This window comes from Acanthochromis polyacanthus, chromosome 7 (genome assembly GCF_021347895.1).
Source record: "Acanthochromis polyacanthus isolate Apoly-LR-REF ecotype Palm Island chromosome 7, KAUST_Apoly_ChrSc, whole genome shotgun sequence".
Lineage (NCBI taxonomy): Eukaryota > Metazoa > Chordata > Actinopteri > Pomacentridae > Acanthochromis > Acanthochromis polyacanthus.
In genome coordinates this window covers 37769008-37789037 of record NC_067119.1, presented here as the reverse complement: position 1 = coordinate 37789037, position 20030 = coordinate 37769008, and the positions used below count along the sequence as shown (strand labels likewise).

At 42.5% G+C, this 20030-nt stretch overlaps 1 protein-coding gene across 2 annotated transcripts in view; it reads right to left on the bottom strand.

The window, feature by feature from the left end:
* The window catches only part of LOC110968077 (zinc metalloproteinase-disintegrin-like batroxstatin-1), a 32863-nt gene extending 15089 nt beyond the window's left edge, over positions 1 to 17774 (bottom strand). The window contains exons 1-12 of one of the 2 annotated variants that reach the window (XM_051950676.1): positions 17504 to 17774; positions 17094 to 17171; positions 13070 to 13158; positions 12903 to 12979; positions 12024 to 12102; positions 11742 to 11818; positions 10624 to 10807; positions 10410 to 10472; positions 10098 to 10169; positions 9711 to 9880; positions 5578 to 5659; positions 1744 to 1877 (exon numbers count right to left, since the gene is read on the bottom strand). In XM_051950676.1, the coding sequence (XP_051806636.1) occupies positions 1744 to 1877; positions 5578 to 5659; positions 9711 to 9880; positions 10098 to 10169; positions 10410 to 10472; positions 10624 to 10807; positions 11742 to 11818; positions 12024 to 12102; positions 12903 to 12979; positions 13070 to 13158; positions 17094 to 17171; positions 17504 to 17579 (1181 nt within the window). In that variant the 5' untranslated portion in view covers positions 17580 to 17774. Of the gene's footprint in view, positions 1 to 1743; positions 1878 to 5577; positions 5660 to 9710; positions 9881 to 10097; positions 10170 to 10409; positions 10473 to 10623; positions 10808 to 11741; positions 11819 to 12023; positions 12103 to 12902; positions 12980 to 13069; positions 13159 to 17093; positions 17473 to 17503 lie in introns of those variants that run through there. The other variant, XM_051950677.1, reaches the window with a different exon arrangement.
* Between the last annotated feature and the right edge of the window lie 2256 nt (positions 17775 to 20030).

Genomic DNA, 20030 nt, shown 5'->3' with positions numbered 1-20030 from the left:
ACAGAAAGCAGATCACCACCTTAAAGGGGAACTTCAGTTTTTTTCAACCTGGGGTCTGTTTTCATATGTCATTTCATACATGTGAGTGATGGAGAAATGAATTTTCGACATAGCTCCAGTATTTAGCCAGGCAGGCAGCTTAGCAGCTCCACTAGCAGCTCAGCTAGCAGCTCAGCTAGCGAAAAGTATGGGGCAGCTGGCCCCCCCGCGTCAAAGTCCGCCCTAACGTGCTTTTTTCCCCACACTGACCGGCTCGGATAGTCTCAATGAGTGTCCCACAACATACTAGAGATGAGAATTGAACGAAAACCTCCACATTAACTGGCGATCGCTCTTTGTTGTGGTCTGTATCCAAATCTCAGTTCACTTCTCTTCACTTCTCATCTCTAGTATGTTGTGGGACACTCATTGAGACTATCCGAGCCGGTCAGTGTGGGAAAAAAAAGCACGTTAGGGTGGACTTTGACGTGGGGGGGCAAGCTGTCCCATACTTTTCGCTAGCTGAGCTGCTAGTTGAGCTGCTAAGCTGCCTGCCTGGCTAAATACTGGAGCTATGTCGAAAATTCATTTCTCCATCACTCACATGTATGAAATGACATATGAAAACAGACCCCAGGTTGAAAAAAAACAAAGTTCCCCTTTAAGGTGGTGGTCTGCTTTCTGTTCTGCTGAAATAGCATCTGATGGTGTGACTGGAAGGGCACTAAAAGAATGTGCAGATAAGTTTTCTACAGTCTTGACTAAAATCTTCAACCCGTCCCTGCCCGCATCCATCATCCCACCCTGCCTGAAGTCTACAGTATTCCTCACACTGATCTCTATGAAATACTTTGGAGAGGCTAGTCCTACAGGACATCAGAGCCAGTCTGCCACCCTCAACTGTTTGCCTAAAGGGTCAACAGGTCTACAGAGGATGCCATTGCCACTTCTGCTCACACTGCACTGACCCACTTTGAACACCAGGGAGCTATGTGAGGATGCTTTTAACACCGTCATCCCCAGCAGTGACCTAGAACTTTCACAGACCACCTGTCACTGGATCAAGGTTTTTCTAACCAACTGTCCCCAGACAATCAGAATAGGTAACCACCTCTACTCCTCCATCACACTCAGCACTGGCTTCCCACAAGACTGTGTGCGGAGCTCCATCCTTCATTTATGCGACTGCACCCCCATCCATAACTCTAACACCATCATTAAGTTTGCCCACAACATGTCTGTGGTTTGACTTAGCTCAGGAGGAGATAAGTCTAAAGACTGATGGTGTGGTGTTCAGAGATCAATCTGGTCCTGAACTCCACAAAAACAAGAATCTATCATTGACTTTAGAAGAAATTGAGTAGACCCTGATCCATTAATCATCAATGGGTAGTGCATGCCATCATAAAAGTCAAAGTCTATGGAATGAGAATGATTCCAAAAGCGGGAATTGCAGGGTAAGTACTAATCCACAGTGGGTCAGACAATGTGGAGGCAAAACTGAGACTGAGAAAAGTTTTGATGAACATGTCAGGTGAAAAATTTTCCTTTAAGTGAGTGGGCACCACCATGAAACTGTTTTCAGCAGTCTTTTATTTTTACCAATGCAACAAAGGAGGGGATTTTCTGGGGGAAAAATTGGAGTCATGTTTCTTACTGTAAATGCTGCATTTGTTAAACAAAGTAATCATTTCCTGACAGAATCTGTTGACCTACTTCCATAGACACACCTTTTTATTAAGGCTATGTAATGATTTTTCTTACCTGAGGGCTGCAGCCATGATGCAGCTATCCCCTGAACAAGCACAAGTTCTGGAGTCGTCATGGTCCATGCCCAAGTTATGGCCCATCTCATGGGCCAGGGTTGCTCCCACTGCAATTGCACGGTCATTGTGATCCTAAATGGAAACATAGCACCAGTTACTTTACTGGAAATCTATAAATGCTTATTGGTATTTCACAGCTATTTAAAGCAAACGCACACAAGGGTATCATGTTAGAATCGTTATAAGATTATGTTTCCTCATGTGGAATTTGTTGACAGAATTCCTCTATTTTCATGGCAAAGTAAGGATGTGTGCTGCACTACAAGACAAGAGAAATCACTCTGTTTCAAAGGATAACAAAGGATCAGAGGACTACTTGTTGGAGATAGTGAGGAACTTCAAATAATGAAGAATGGATTGACAATATGTGACTGTAGATACAGTCCTGCTTTAGTGCTGGCACTTTTCCAGATCTTGGTGTGCCTGCAATTTGGTGAGGCTACACTAACAATGACAAAGTTGAGAATATATTTTTTGACGTTTATTGCTACGGCTGATATAAGGAATTCTGCAGGCACTTGGTCAAAATCAAAGAATCAGGCAAATCCAAGTTTTGTTATTATGATGGTGCTAGAAGAAAATATAGAGGATCGCCAAAGCTATTAGAGAACTCCAAAGCCCTCAATACACCTTGAGGACGTGTGAAGGCCTGCACTAAAAATTAGGTCGCTCCATCCAACAGGATACACACGTGGACAAAATTGTTGGTACCCCTCAGTTAAAGAAGGAAAAACCCACAATTCTCACTGAAATCACTTGAAACTCACAAAAGTAACAATAAATAAAAATTTATTGAAAATTAAATAATCAAAAACAGCCATTACTTTTGAATTGTTGATTAACATAATTATTTAAAAAAAAAAACTAATGAAACAGGCCTGGACAAAAATGATGGTACCTCTATAAAAGATTGAAAACTATTTGACCAGAGTGACATGATTAACTCAGGTGTGTCATTTAATTGACATCACAGGTGTTTCCAAACTCATAATCAGTCAGTCTGCCTATTTAAAGGGAGACAAGTAGTCACCCTGCTGTTTGGTGAAAAGGTGTGTACCACACTGAACATGGATAACAGAAAGCGAAGGAGAGAATTGTCCCAGGACATCCGAAAAAAAATTATAGACAAACATCTTAAAGGTAAAGGCTATAAGACCATCTCTAAACAGCTTGAAGTTCCTGTGACAACAGTGGCTCATATTATTCAGAAGTTCAAGACCCACGGGACAGTAGCCAACCTCCCTGGACGTGGCCGCAAGAGGAAAATTGATGACAAATTGAAGAGACGGATCGTTCGAATTGTATCCAAAGAGCCCAGAGCAACCTCCAAAGAAATTAGAGACTGGAATGCATGTTGACAAGCCACAAAGCTTCTGGGAGAATGTCCTTTGGACAGATGAGACCAAACTGGAGCTTTTTGGTAAGGCACATCAACTCTATGTTCATAGACTCAAAAACCAAGCATACGAAGAAAAGAACACTGTCCCTACGGTGAAACATGGAGGAGGCTCAGTAATGTTTTGGGGCTGCTTTGCTGCATCTGGCACAGGGTGTCTTGAAAGTGTGCAAGGTACGATGAAATCTGAAGACTATCAAGGCATTCTGGAGAGAAATGTGCTGCCTAGTGTCAGAAAGCTTGGTCTCAGTCGCAGGTCATGGGTCTTCCAACAGGACAACGATCCAAAACACACAGCCAAAAACACCCAAGAATGGCTGAGAGAAAAGCGTTGGACTATTCTAAAGTGGCCTTCTATGAGCCCAGATCTGAATCCCATTGAACATATGTGGAAGGAGCTGAAACATGCCATTTGGAGAAGACACCCATCAAACCTGAGACAACTGGAGCTGTTTGCTCATGAGGAGTGGGCCAAAATACCTGTTGACAGCTGCAGAACGCTCATTGACAAATACAGAAATCGTTTAATTGCAGTGATTGCCTCAAAAGGTTGTGCAACAAAATATTAAGTTATGGGTACCATCATTTTTGTCCAGCCCTATTTCATTAGTTTGTTTTTTTTTAAATAATTATGTTAATCAACAATTCAAAAGTGATGGCTGATTTTGATTATTTAATTTTCAATAAATTTTTATTTATTGTTACTTTTGTGAGTTTCAAGTGATTTCAGTGAGAATTGTGGGTTTTTCCTTCTTTAACTGAGGGGTACCAACAATTTTGTCCACGTGTGTACATCATCTGGGAGAGATGAATGGCTGCACAAAACTTTGTTCCAGTCCAGTGAGTGGTATCTGAAAATATTGCAAGACTACAGCAAGATAAGGACACATGCAGTACGTTTACATGGGACCTTTTATTCCTCTTTACTTCGGAATAAAAGTTAATTCCGCTTTAAAATGTCCTTGTAAACACTTAATTCCAAATTAAAAAAATATTCCGAATAAAATTAATTGTGAATAAACCACCTGGTTTATTCCGATGTTAATTCAGAATAGACTAATTCCTGTGTACATTTGATTCATGTATACAGTTAATTCTGCTTTAGTTAATTCCAGTCATTCTGCGCATGCTTGGTTCCTCACGTAGCGTTGATGTAGCGACGTACACGTTCTGTGACTTTTGTCGAGTTGCTGTTTCAAAACAACAATAAAAAGCAAAGCGAAAAGCATGCTTATTAGTTGTTCTTCTGTGTTGTTGGGTAAAAGAAATGTCGCGGCAAATGGAGCTTGTTTTCTTCCGGTAAACAGGGATACATCACGTCCACTCCCTGTCCAATCAGAATCCTTTCCAACGTCCAAGCGTTAAAGCGGAATTAACCCTTTACGCTTCAGTGCGTCGTAGGTGTACCGCCGGCGGTACACCTACTAATTTGCATAGGAATTTCAAGAATGTCCGACGGCTGCAAACCAGATTATACAAACACTATACGGCGATGGAAAGCTTAGATTTTCATGAATCCGCCGGTATAAACCACTTTCAGATGTGATTACCACAGCGGGTGAGAAAAACACATTTGTCCGACAAAAACAAATATTCATCCATCCGTTCTCTATACACGGCTTCAACGCGCACAGCGCGACTCACATTTCCGGGTTCATTATTACACACAGAAAAAAAGATTCCACAAAAAACGGCCATAATCCAACCTTTTACATCCAGACGACACAAGCCAGTAAACTATTTTGTCCAAAACATGTCCTGAAGTCGGTATAAAATCCACCAATCGGTCGTTTTGAAGGAAATGCACCTCGCGATGTGCGTCCAATATTCCCTGTATTTTTCGTCATTTTTTTAATTTAAAAATAGAATATTAGCGATTTTTTGTACTGAAAACGGCTGGAATTGACTGAAGCTTAAAGGGTTAAGGAAGGGGAAAAAATGTGCAGTCCATGTAAATCTTAATTCGGAATTAATATTTCCATGTAAGCTCGAGGCACAAAACTTTAATTCCGAATGAGTTAATTCTGAATGAGTTAATTCCAAATAAAAATACTCCATGTAACCATACCCATTCATACACCATTTTGATTTGTACTCTAGGGGCTGTGCATAACCAGAGTGGGCGATTTGGCCAAAAGATCATTTATCAGTGTGTTGGAGTAGAATCATAGTCCAAGATATGAATCACAATGTTCCTCTCATATTTAGTTAAACGCATCTGATCAAATGATGAGTTGTAGATACAGTTTCCTGGATAAAGTCTGTTACTTCAACAAGGCCAAAGCCTCAACTCACAAATCTTTACACCTACTCACAAAACATTACACCCAGCCAAGAATATGATTAACAATATACGGCAGTCCTGGAACATCTCACCTGTACGACCCCGACAGAGTGACCCGAACAGAGAGTCCCAATGTAAGCTAGACCCACAGTGGCTCCCTCAAAGTCAATAGCACTGCAAAAGAAGATGAGAAACACTTTAAATATAAACCACAAAACTATTCATGATGTTCATCCATTCATCCTTAGAGCTGAACAAAACTAACAACTTTACAGGACCCAAGACCAGATGGGAGGTATTTGCGGCTATGTGGGTTCCATTTAGTTGCTTACTTGGAACTTAAGCAATTTGTCAGTTCCACAAAGGCATGATTTCTCTTTTTTAAGTTATGTTTTTGCCATATTTGACAGGTTAAGTTGAGAGTCTGGCAGGAAGTAGGGAGAAGAATGGGGAGAAGACCTGCAGCAAAGGGCCGTGAGTTGAAATCGAATTCAGACCACTGCGTCGGGGACTATAGCAACTGTTAATGGGTCACCCACTCAACTGGCTGAGCCATCTGGGTGGGACAAAGGCATGATTTGAAATGACAAAGTCAACCAGGTTGACATCAAATAAACTAACACTACAGAGGTATGGAACCATCCATCCATTTTTTTTCCCTCCGCTTATCCAGGGCCGGGTCGCGGGGGCAGCAAGCAAAGCAGGTCGTTCCAGACGTCCCTCCCCCCGGCAACGCTTTCCAGCTCTTCCTGGGGGATCCCGAGGCGTTCCCAGGCCAGACGAGATATATAATCTCTCCAGCGAGTTCTGGGTCTGCCCCGGGGTCTCCTCCCAGACGGACGTGCTCGGAAAACCTCCAGAGGAAGTCTCCCTGGAGGCATCCGAATCAGGTGGCCAAACCACCTCAACTGGCTCCTTTCGATGCGAAGGAGCAGCGGCTCTACTCCGAGCTCCCTCCGGATGTCTGAGCTCCTCACCCTATCTCTAAGGCTGAGTCCAGCCACCCTACGGAGGAAGCTCATTTCGGCCGCTTGTATCCGCGATCTTGTTCTTTCGGTCACTACCCAAAGCTCATGACCATAGGTGAGGGTTGGAACGTAGATGGACTGGTAAATCGAGAGCTTCGCCTTACGGCTCAGCTCCCTCTTCACCACGACAGTTCGGTACAACGCCCACATTACTGCTGATGCCGCACCAATCCGCCTGTCCATCTCTCGCTCCATTTTCCCATCACTCGTGAACAAGATCCCGAGATGCTTAAACTCCTTCGCTTGGGGAAGCAACTCCCCCCCAACCCGGAGGAAGCACTCCACCGGTTTCCGGCAGAGAACCATGGCCTCAGACTTGGAGGTGCTGATCCGCATCCCTGCCGCTTCACACTCGGCTGCAAACCGCTCCAGTGCGTGCCGGAGGTCACGGTCTGAGGATGCCAACAAAACCACATCATCCGCAAAAAGCAGAGAAACGATCCTGAGGCTCCCAAACCGAAAACCCTCCCCACCACGACTGCGCCTTGAAATCCTGTCCATGAAAACCACAAACAGGATTGGAGACAAGGGGCAGCCCTGGCGGAGTCCAACACCCACCGGAAACGTGTCTGACTTAATGCCGAGTATGCGGACACAGCTCTCACTTTGGTTGTACAGGGACCGAACGGCCCGTAACAACGAGCCTCGGACCCCATACTCCGCAGTGCCCCCCACAAAGCCCCTCGGGGGACACGGTCGTACGCCTTCTCCAGATCTACAAAACACATATAGACTGACAGGTCATACTCCCATGACCCCCTCAGCAGCTCCGCAAGGGTAAAGAGCTGGTCCGCTGTTCCACGACCGGGACGGAATCCGCATTGCTCCTCCTGAATCCGAGGTTCGACTATCGGCCTAATCCTCCCTTCCAGCACCCTAGAGTAAACTTTCCCGGGGAGGCTGAGAAGTGTGATACCACGGGAGTTGGCACACACTCTCCAATCCCCCTTCTTAAAAATAGGGACCACCACCCCGGTCTGCCACTCCCCAGGTACTGTACCCGATGCCCACGCGACATTGTATAGACGTGTCAACCAAGACAATCCAACAATGCCCAGAGCCTTCAGCATCTCAGGGCAAATCTCGTCCACACCTGGCGCCTTGCCACCGAGGAGCTTTTTAACTACCTCGGCGACCTCTGCCACGGATATGGACGCAGATACCCCCGAGTCTTCAGGCTCTGCCTCCTCCATAGAGGACGTGTTTACCGGGTTCAGGAGTTCCTCGAAGTGCTCTTTCCACCGCTCGACGATATCCCCAGTACGGGTCAGCAGTTCTCCACCCCGACCATACACAGCCTGAGCGAAGCCCTGCCTCCCCTTCCTGAGGCGTCGAATGGTTTGCCAGAACTTCCCCGAGGTCGACCGAAAGTCCTTCTCCATGGCCTCCCCGAACTCCTCCCACACCCGAGTTTTAGCTTCCACAACTGCCGCAGCTGCCGCCCTTTTGGCCAGCCGGTACCTGTCAGCTGCTTCAGGAGACCCCCGAGCCAACCAGGCTCGAAAAGTCTCCTTTTTCAGCCTGATGGCCTCCTTCACCACTGGTGTCCACCAGCGGGTCGTTGGATTGCCGCCGCGACAGGCACCAGTGACCTTCAGACCACAGCTCCTAACAGCTGCTTCTTCAATGGAGGCTTTGAACATGGACCACTCAGAATCCATGTCCCCAACCTCCCCCAGGATGCAGGAGAAACTCTTCCGGAGGTGGGAGTTGAAAACTCTACAGACAGGGTCCTCCGCCAGACGTTCTCAGTTCACCTGCACTACACGTTTGGGTTTACCAGGTCTGTCCGGCAGTCTTCCCCGCCATCGGATCCAACTCACCACCAGGTGGTGATCAGTTGACAGCTCTGCACCTCTCTTCACCCGAGTGTCCAAGACATACGGCCGCAGGTCTGACGATACGACTATAAAGTTGATCATCGACCTTTGGCCTAAGGTGCTCTGGTACCAAGTACACTTATGAGCAACCTTATGCTCGAACATGGTGTTTGTTATGGCCAAACCATGACTAGCACAGAAGTCCAATAACAAAACACCACTCGGGTTCAGATCGGGCAGGCCGTTCCTCCCAATCACCCCCCTCCAGGTTTCTCCATCGTTGCCCACGTGAGCGTTGAAGTCTCCCAGGAGAACTATGGAATCCCCGGGCGGTACCCCTTCCAGGACCCCACCCAGAAACTCCAAGAAGGCCGAATACTCTGAACTGCTGTTCGGCGCATAAGCACAGACAACAGTCAGAGTTTTCCCCCCTGCAACACGAAGTCGCAGAGAGGCGACCCTCTCGTTCTCCGGGGAGAACTCCAACAAAGCGGCGCTCAGCCGGGGGCTTGTGAGTATCCCCACACCCGTCCGGCGCCTCTCACCCTGGGCAACTCCGGAGTAGGAGAGAGTCCAACCCCTCTCCAGGATTCTGGTTCCAGAACCCTTGCTGTGCGTGGAGGCGAGCCCAACTATATCTAGCCGGTATCGCTCCACCTCCCGCACCAGCTCAGGTTCCTTCCCCGCCAGTGAGGTGACGTTCCACGTCCCCAGAGCTAGTCTACGCCCGGTGGGCATAGCACCCGACCCCAACTTCCTGCCTGTAGGTGGTGGGCCCACTGGGCGAGGTATGGAACCACTTGACGGAAATAATCAGGAACACAAAACGTAAAATTTACTGTGTCAGCTCTGGTAATCCGAACGTAACTTTCAACTTGGTTCACACATCTCTTCCTCGTGCTTAGAGTGATACAGGATTCTGTATAAAGGCTGTTAGTGCCACTTGGAAACTGTCTTTTGAACGACACCACTAAAGTTTCCCTGTGCTATCACAAATTTTGAGAGATGAGCATACAAGAAGAATTTGTGACATCTCAGCCAGTCTTGGTCCAATATGTTACACAAGCATTATGTTGAAACCTAAAACATCAAGTACACTGAGACCTGATGTGTCAAAGTGGTTGAACTTGTGAAAACATAACAGCTTAAGATACAGAATGCTAGACTTTATTGTTTTTGTTTACAGCTCACTGTTAAAAGCTGGGTATTTATCTCAAGAATCTCCAACATGAAGTGAGAAACAGCGTACAAGCAATGAACTTCCTCCATGCAGCATCCTCCATTTTCACACTACACATAAGGAATATCTGAATTCTTTATCTTAAATTGAATTATATAATTAGAGACTGATTAGGTTCTTATAGAGCTCATTCAGACCTGATGAGATGTGCGTTGTCATGTTTTTTCCTCTTCACAAGCTCAGTGTTCCTCCATGTTCTGAAAGCATCCAGGTTGGCCCCAGCAGGGGGTGTCACCGTTATCAAATCACCATTGGACCAGACCTCCAATCCCACCAGAGCAATGAAGGTTCTCAGGGGTTTGTATGCCTGAAGATGATCAAGAAAAACAAACCATGAGAACACCATTGTAACAGCTACATCAGTATCAGGCAATCTAGACACTTTTGGATGGGAAGACATTGGGCTGGATGAATATATAGAGAGTCTATAGACTTGATCTGTGCTAAATTCCTTACTAGCTGTGGCTTTGTATGGTTTGTGTTGTGAAATTTTCCGAAAAAAAATATTAAAAACACTGACTCACCATGTTGACAAAGTTGACAACTTCAAATATCCTCTTTCTTAGCACCGTCTGATCTCTCTTCATCTTCACATACTGAAACACCATGCCATCATGTTAGAGTAAGGTCACATTCTGTGTCTGAGTAATGGATTCAGTAGAAATTACCCACAAGATTGATGACAATACATTGATTTTGACCAAGAAAATCCACTTCTGTTAGCTGACATAGCTGATATTTTGCAATTTTAAAAAGACAAGCCTAGACATGTCATTTACTAAAAAAGTGTGCAAAAATATGCAGAAAAGTTCCCGTTGAAATGATCTATATCTTACCTCACGGTTGTCAGCAACAAGGAAGAGCTCGATGTATTTCTGTTGCTGGACAATAGAAATACCCTGAAGGACAAAAGAATAGAGCAAAAGGGGCGTTAATGTTTTCATGCAGATTTCTTTATTGAGCATAGCATTACTTTAGTTTCTCTGTTAGATTTCAACCTTAACCTCCTGATAACCTAAAAGATGCAGAGTATTGGGATAGTAATGTTACCGCTGATCTGGAGCGACTGCGGCCTGTTGGAGGTTCGTAGTCATCGCTCCAGGTGGTGTTGGTGACACCACACACTGCAGGTGTGAAGTTCTTCTCATTAAATGTTGTCACTGCATGATCTCCTTCATCGTCACCAGACAGAGGCTCTATCAGGTACCTCTGGGCAGACGTTCTAAAGTAACCCCTAAACCAACATCATGCATGTTAGATTTGTACAGAAACAGCCTATTGCTATTCTTGTAGCAATAAGCTAGCATAGCAAGTATGTTCTGGATTTTGTGTGATTGTAATATTTTGTTCTTGTTGAAGTCATTATTATGATTTCCACACACAGCAAGAAGCTTTTTTGAGCAAAACAGTTAATTCTGCTACATGCCTGGCACAAGAAATTTGCAATTATCCAATGAGAGGAGAGCATTTAGCGCCTAAAGAGACAGATATTTCCCTCGAGGTGATGGAAAGCCAAACAGAGATAAAAGAAAAGTTTGATTTGTCAGGTGGGCTCCTTTGTTGCCTTTTACTGCATGGCTTCAGTACTCAACAGAATAAAGTATGAAATGTCATTTAAATGTGATTCTAAACTATTTTTGCCTTATTGTAATTGCATTACTCAATCTGAACAGCAGAGTGTCTGCTATATTTAAATTTGAAAAGCTAACAGTTTAAGTTCCCAATAAAACACAGGGCTCACAGCAGAAACTTAATGCCACAAAACACAGCACACCTTTCATTACTGAGTTGAATCATTTGACATTTATATGATATTGCCCTCGTGTATACTGTGGATGTGTAAATGGGCCATTGTTTGGCAGTGAGGTTATATCAACTTGAAAAGTGATGATTGTATTAGGTACTATTTTTTGTGTGACGCTCCCAGGTGGTCATAAAAGTCAAGTGCTAATGCAGTTTTAAGTTCATATGAAGAACTGCGAACCTAGTCTGTAATACAAACAGAGAAACAGAAACACATTCTCTGGCTTCAGTCTTTGTGCTTCAATGTGGCCAGAGATATCAGTATGAGGTTATGTTTGCGATAATATGGGAGTATCATGTGTTTGGATAATTTAATGACAGTTTAAAGAAAGTAAGGTAAAAGACAGGATGGCCTAACTGCTCACCTGAGTCCATCACAAGTGCTGATGCTAACAGACGATTCACTGTCGTTCACAATCCTCCCATGATAGTAGCAGTGATCCTGGTAAGGACATGAAGTTGCTGACTGGATTATCAAACATGAAAACCTCAACTGTCTTTGTAATTACTTCATCTTTCCGATATTTACTCCTGATTTACAGTCAAAGTTAAAACCATATGGTTTAGAAAACATGGCTGCATGTAATTGGAGTTGAATCACATCACGTACATGTGGAACTGAAACTCGCTTACAAATGCAAACTCACAATGTCTGTTGGTGTTGTGGTGACTGGAGTCCCATCTTCTTGGTAGTACGTCTCAGTGTAGTCTTTGGTGAGTAATTCACTGACGATGGAAAAACATAAAATAACTTAACATACCATGTGCTTTTCTCTCTTGCATGGGATAACATGGGATAACAAAAATTCAACATTTATTTTCACACACGTGTGTGACAGATTCTGAGGTGGGAAAAATGTCTTAACCACAAATTTGTTGAAAAACAAAGTGAAACCAGGAAGTTGCAGTGAAAGACTGCTTCAACTGTTGTCTAGACTTCTTAATGTTACGACTTGCTTTGTTTCAGGCATCAAGAATCAGCAACACATTACTCAGAGTCTCTTCTGAATGACAGTATCAGTTGTTCATGGTCAAGCAATCAGTATTTTAGAAAGCCATGGTTACAGTACCTTATTAGATGGTTGTATCATCATCAAGTACACGACCATTTAAAAGTTTGGGGTCACTTAAAAATGTCCTTATTTTGAAAGAAAAGCATTTTTTTCAATGAAGATAACATTAAATTAAAATGAATGATAATCCAGTCTCGACATTGTTAATGTGGTAAATGACTATTCTAGCTGGAAACAGCTGATTTTTAATGGAATATCTCCATAGGAGTACAGAGGAACATTTCCAGCAACCATCACTCCTGTGTTCTAATGCTACATTGTGTTAGCTAATGGTGTTGAAAGGCTCATTGATGATTAGAAAACCCTTGTGCAGTTTTGTTAGCACATGAACAGAAGTGTGAGTTTTCATGGAAAACATGGAATTGTCTGGGTGACCCCAAACTTTTAGTATATGTATATCGTTTTGTCCTTCATTGTCCACAAAAGCAGGCTTTTAGGGAAGTGAAAACTTACTTATTTTTTTCTAGTTGCATTTCAATGTCTTTTCCTCCCACAGTCATTGCATAATTAATAGTCTGAGGTCTGAGGTGCTGTGGGAAAAAAAAGCAAAGTTGTGCCATCAGTAAATAATTCTCCTTCTGTGTTTCCTGTAGTCATCATAACAAGCAAAACCAAACTACCTCAGCTTGTCTCTTTCGCACTGTGTGAAGTCTGACAGGTTGGACCACCTCATAGTCTTTCCCGTCTCCAAACTCAGGACCATGGCTCTCTGTAGAGATACAACACATGTTATTGTTGTGTGATAAGAAAGACTGCAATCTTTCGAGTGTATAGAACAAATAGTTAAGGGTCATATTTATTTAAAAAGATATTTTCAGTTAAACCCATTCAAACCCTTTGCAGTTTTTGTGTTAATTAAACTAAGCTTAATACATTCAGCCTCTTCTCAGGCTTCCAAATTGATCAAAAAAGTTAAATACATTGTTTGGCATCACCCTCCAGTCTTGGTTTAAACTGGAAAGCTGCAGCCCAGCTATAGTTAACAGAGGAATCACGATTAACTCTTTGAACTCCAAGCATTTTCTGGGTGCTTATGCAGAATTTCATTCTAGAGACGGTATATTTGTAACATCGGTTACATTCCTGGGCTGCACAGTATGTAGTGGTTAGCACTTTTGCCTTGCAGCAAGAAGCTCCCCGGTTCAAATCCCGGCCTGGGCCAAACCCACCATGGCCTCTTGCGTTGTTTCTTTGTGCCATTTCATAGTGAATCAAATAAAGCAGACAACATATAAACAACAGAACGCTAAACTTCTGAGGATGTTTTGAGTTTTTATTCGTTGCTGTTCTCGACTGTCGGAGGTTCGTAGCTTTTTTTAGGTGGACATGCGTGGGACAGCCGAGCTGCAAGGATGCGAGGACCTGACCAATGCTGCCTGCAGCTTTAATTTGTTTGTGTTTCTTCAATACAAATAAAAATGTAACTTAAATAGACAAACTATTCGAGAAAAAAGTTAAAGTAACAGTGTTACTTCTGCGATGACTAGCCTGCAGTGATTCTGCTTTGTTTTCTGTAAGTATCATGGGTACAGTTCAAATGTTGTTTTCACACGGATGTGACACTGATGTGGTCGTGCATGTGTGAGGCTAAACATGTGCCAAACCAGCACACATGTTCAAGCACACTAAACCATAACCTGATAAAAGACACAGGCAGCAGGTGCATGCAGCTAGAGTTAGAAGTAGATAAAGAGAACCAGCTTCAGCATAGAACTGTTGCAAAAAGTTATATGCTAAATGAATCATTGAGAAAGTTTCACTTCATTTCAGTTCTGTTTGCTCCTAAGTACATTTCCCTTGTGTTTAAATAATGTACTGTGAACAACTAACACGTCCTTATTTTCGGTTTACCGTGTCAGTTGTAGTGGTATAGTGGTTAGCACTTTCACCTTACAGCAAGAAGATCCCTGGTTCAAATCCTGGCCTGGGCCAGGGATCTTTCTGCATGGAGTTTGCATGTTCTCCCTGTGCATGTGTGGGTTTTCTCTGAGCACTCCGGCTTCCTCCCACAGTTCAAAAATATGCTGCGGTTAACTGATCACTCTAAATTGCCTGTAGGTGTGAATGTGAGAGTGACTGTTTGTCTGTATATGTAGCCCTGTGACAGACTGGTGACCTGTCCAGGGTATCCCCTGCCTTCACCCGAGTCAGCTGGGATAGACTCCATGACCCTAGTGAGGATAAAGCGGTGTATAGAGAATGGATGGTTACATTCCCAATTATTAACCCCACTCAATGTGGTTTTTACAAAATAAAAGATTAGATACTTTAAAGGGAAGAAAATAAAAAGACCCTGAAGAAAAAGTTATTGATATCTTACATCACAGCAGGCTACAGAGGGCAGATTAGTGCAGAATTGTTGTTGCCCTACTTGCATTCCCTCTGGTATCTGTGGCTTTGGTTTCAACACTTGGGCAACCAACCTGCAGTGTAATTATGGGATTTTCTATTGTCTGTGTGTAGCAACCCATGCCACATTATTATGAAATGTATAAAATATCAACACAATGCCTGAACGTCAGTATCAGTGAAGAGATCTTTTGATACGCTTATCAGATGTAAAGTTATGTATCTTCATGCAGGACTGGTCAAATCATAGACACATTAGAACACAGGAGTGATGATTGTTGGAAATGTTCCTCTGTACCCCTATTAAAATCAGTCGTTTCCAGCTAGAATAGTCCTGTACTACAATAACAATGTCTCAATCGGATTTATCATTCATTTAATGCCATCTTCATTGAAAAAATGATTTTCTTTCAAAAATAAGGACATTTCTAAGTGACCCCAAACTTTTGAACAGAAGTGTACTTTTGCTCTCTCTGCTTATATTTCATATAAAAAGAATACATAGCTCAAATTGTACTTTCACTTAATCATTTTTAAAGATAATCATGATCCAAATGTAACATCCCCGACAACAGTGACACTATATGGTTTTGAGGGGGAGTTGAGCATTAGCAATACAACAGTAGAGGTTGACATTTATTTTATTTTAAAATTTAATTTCATTGCGATTAATACGGAAAATATAATAGAAAAGTGAACTGTCTTGATAGTATGTTTAAAATGTGTTTGCTACGTTATCACCTTTGAATCCCGAGTTTGAAAGACATGTTTTGTTTTATTTTTTAAATTATCAAAATTACACCAGTTATCAGAGCCGGAGACTAAAAACTGATAAAAGGATTTGAATTTTTTCAAAGGCCCATGAATGTATGATGTATGGATTTGTCAGGAAAAATAACCAAAACTAAACTTAAAATTGTGATATTTTATTAAAATCACTTTGCTCTACATTTGTTATTCAAATATCTGCGAGGAGAAGAGGAGACAACAAAAGAGAGCGAGAGAGAGACGTTTAAACATACGTCATTAGTAAAATATATATTGTATGATTTTTAAATGGCATACAGAGGAGCAAGCTGTGAGTAAATTGTTGGAAGATGCATTCAGCATGATGAAATGTCTTTCTAGTGGATGTACAAAATAGTGTAAAAACGCAGGGTTTGTAGAGGTTGTAAAAATTGTGAACATTAAACACCTATGCTCCATAGAGCCATTATTTTTCTTTTTTGATGACTGTGGGGGCTTTCCATTTTTTGCCATTTGGCCAGAGCTGTGTTTATCCATAGAGGTGCAGGACTTTAAATCACAGAGTTAACTGAGTCCACAGTGAGTTAAAATGCAATGGGAGCAAAAAACACCAAGAAACTTTTTGGAGTTCAGAGGGTTAACAGTGTTACTTCATAGCATGAGTCAAAAGAAACCTGTACATGAGAACTTTTCATTCGTCACAGTTTCACAACTGCAGTGGAATCAAACTGGCCCTTGCTTGTCATATTAATAAAACAGAAGTCCTGCTTCATCTTCTGCCTTCTATGTATATTTCATCAGTTCCTGATTTGACAATCTTTTCAACAGAATTTTTCTCTGATAAACCACAAACAATGTCACAAGTTGCTGAAGCATTAATAAACCTGCGTTTTTTCCATATTTGTTCAAACACATCCTCTGCATCATCTTCACTGAACATTGTCCCACCAAAGTAATAAACACTTTTTGACTGTACTACCCCACCAGACAAACTGACTGAGAGGAAATGAGTAAGACTGCCTGAGTCAGAGCTACCTGGCAGCAGTAGCACCTGAAGAGTGGGAGGGGACTTTGTTGTGATCCAAAGTTCAGCTCTGACACTGTATCACAGTGTCAACAATGCACCAACAGTAATTCCCTCTATTTGTTTATGGTATGAAGGATTGTTGGAAAGTAACAAGTTGAGGATGGTACACCAGGCAGGATAACAGGACGCTGGAGAATTTCCTTTCTAATCATATGTTGTACAAGCCATTGGACTGGGCCCAGTTGTAAACTCATCGAACTGGACGCAGATATCATTCATGAACAGAAAACTTCAGCTACATGTCTATAGTATTCAAGTATTGTAAGTACATCTACATTAATTTTACTTATGATAAAACACAATATGACCTGTTCAGTCTGGTACTTTAAAGCACTACTTGATGCTCAGGAACAGCAGCCTGCAATTTAAAGTGCTTTGAATAAATAGGACAGGATAAAGCCAGGCTTTAGTTATTAATTAGCTACTGTGCTGAGTGAAGGTAATGGTATCCAGTGACTTACCTGAGGGCTTGAGTGAGGCATTTAGGATGAGGACCCACAATAGGAGTGCTCGCGTCATTGTCCAAGCGTAGACAGTCACTGTAACAGAGCAGATCTGTGCTCTTATCAGTCTTTATGCTGTCTACCTGCATGCTGTGCTGCTGTTCTTGTGAAGCCACACCTTCGTCGGCCCTCCTGGACCTGTCACAGGCACTTCCTCATTGACAACAAACTTACAACAGCTCCAAACCAGCCACAACACGCCCCTTCTTCTTTTAAGGAATGCAGGAAGAACACCACCGAGTATTGCAGGAAGTACTGAACTTGCATTCTTCTACAATAAGTTTCATGACACACTTTCTGGTCTTTTCAGAGGTAATTTAAACAGACAGACCAAAGAAAGTTTCTTAGAATAGTTTAAAACCTCCTACCTTTTGCTGCCAGATGAAATTTTAGCTGCTTCTTCTTTGCCTTTTTTAAAAGCCATAAATCAGCAGTTTGACTCATTTAGTGTTGTGACTGACTCACTAATAGTACTTGAGCCATGCGGTAATTTCCACACTTGTCAGGCTGCCATCACCATATCATAGTTTCAGAATGTTTGCCAAATATAGACACTAAAAGTGAGCTCCATCCGCAGCAGTTGGGCTTGGCTTTTTTCTTCTGCCTTTCTGACACTCACCCACTGGACACATGCTTGGATTCACTGCAAGGACAAAGAGTCTGAAAACAATAAGGCCAATGTGCACGCCGGTCAAACAGACTGGGACAATTCAGGACACGGGGTTAGTTTGTGTTTCTCAGTAGGTGGAGCATGGTGGAGTTAAAGCAACACTGAGCAATACAGTAAAAGAGATAAAGGGGCAATGTTGCTTTCTAATCTTGCATAAAACACAACAGCGACTGAGCTTATAAGCCAAAGCAGGATTCCTTGTTTTTAACACAAAGTGTCTAGAGGTTTTTCTGTGTAAAAGATAAGGACACGCAACAATTAAATGCTACACCCTGAATGATCAGAGTAAGAACTGCACCGTTAACAGTAGTCTCCCACACGGGTGGGTCAATAGACAAAGAAAGGAGTTCCACACACAGAATCTCAACAGAAATTCTGAGGAAAAAGACCTAATTACTGAACACTCACAGAGAGTCTGTAGTATGGAATAAAGCATAAAGAAACCTGCCTCGTTCATGTAAATCCTGATTTTAAATTCATGATGCTCATTCATTTCACAAAGCTCCATTCATAAAGGACCTTAACTGAAAAGCTGTTATGTTGACTGTGACTGTCGTGGCCACTCTGTACTCACCCCTAACATCAGATTCAAGAAATTTTGTGGAATATTAAAATAGAGGCCCTTCATCATTAATAATTATCAGCATGTTAGTTATGGAATATTATGACTAAATTTAATGCTGACAATTGTTTGAAATGAAAAATGAACAACAGTCTTCCATGTTGAAGACCAGTGCTTTGTGGACCAGTCCAACTGCCCTAACCTCATCCATGTGCAGACCTTGCATTGATAATAGCTTATCACTATTGGTCGTGATAAGCTGGTAGCTAAGATAACCCGTGAGATGTTTTTTATAAGAGGACAGCCTTGTACATTTGAGGAACTACTCGGTTCTGTAATAATTTCTCAGAACCCTTTTTCTGAAGAAATTGCAGTGCAGCAATGGAGGACAAAATCCATATTCCAAAGAGGCTATAATAATGCTAGCATGGTGACATACCGTCAGCGGGTCAGCCCCTTTAGCCACACTTTTTACCAGCAGTCATGTGGATACTTGTGTGACGCATTTTGTGCCACAGTACTCAAATGTCCATTACAACCACAGAACTAGAACCCACTTAAATAATTAGGTAAACCTGTTGCTTAGAGAAATATAACATTGCCTGTGACACAGTCAAGCTCAGATTATTTATCAGAACAAATAAGAGGAACTGGACATTTATTATTTACAAGAGCGAGTGTCTGCTGTGCTTTAAAGAGACATGATATTATTTGGATGGTTTCTGTCTGGTGACGTTGACTCTGAATGTTTCATGTCACGAACTTCCTGATGTGTTCTCATTATTTTTATCCCAGATAGCAAACTATGCAGGCACACTGACAATAAAAAATGAAACTTTTCCTAGTTGATCTGATTATCTGACAAATGAATGAGAATAGCTGTTAGTGTGAGAGAGTTTGACTGAAACAGAACTCAGAACATCTCTTCCAATGATCCTGACCTTTTGGTGTTGGTGTACACATGCACATGGGACTCACAGTAAGACTCTACACACTTTAAAAATCACATATCTACTTTAGAATATGGAAAACTGACTGAACTGTTTTAATGAGGACAATGGATTTATCTCCAGTGTGGCTTCAAATGAATTCCAAACCACTCAAGGTTACTCATGTCTTGTCTGTTGTTGGGTTACCTGCTTTTGGAGTATCTGAATATCCATCCATCCATTATCTATGTAATGCTTAATCCTCATTAGGGTCATGGGAGGCTGCAGTCCATCCCAGCTGACTTGGGGTGAAGGCAGGATACATCTGGACAGGTCACCACATGCAAACTCCATGCAGAAAGACCCCAGGTCAGGGCTCCAGACTGCGACTAAATCAGGGCTGTGCAGAGACCATAGGAGGAACAGGTGCTCAAATTCAAAGGGGGCACATGGAGCACGAATTTGAAACACCATACAGAAACATACCTTACAATACAACTGGCTGAATTGTAGTAACCCACGTTCACGAAGTATGTAACATATAAGTAATGGTGTAAAGGTTAAGTTTCTGGGCTACTGATCTGAAGGTCAGTGGTTCAAACCATGATGTGGCCATCATTGGGCTCTTAAGCAATGCTGATAAAATGTTACTATTTTGAAGTTGAATTTAGATCACCATTCGACACTGGGCTGTTTAACTGTGGCTACTCTTCCTGGAGTCCCTGCTTTTAAAT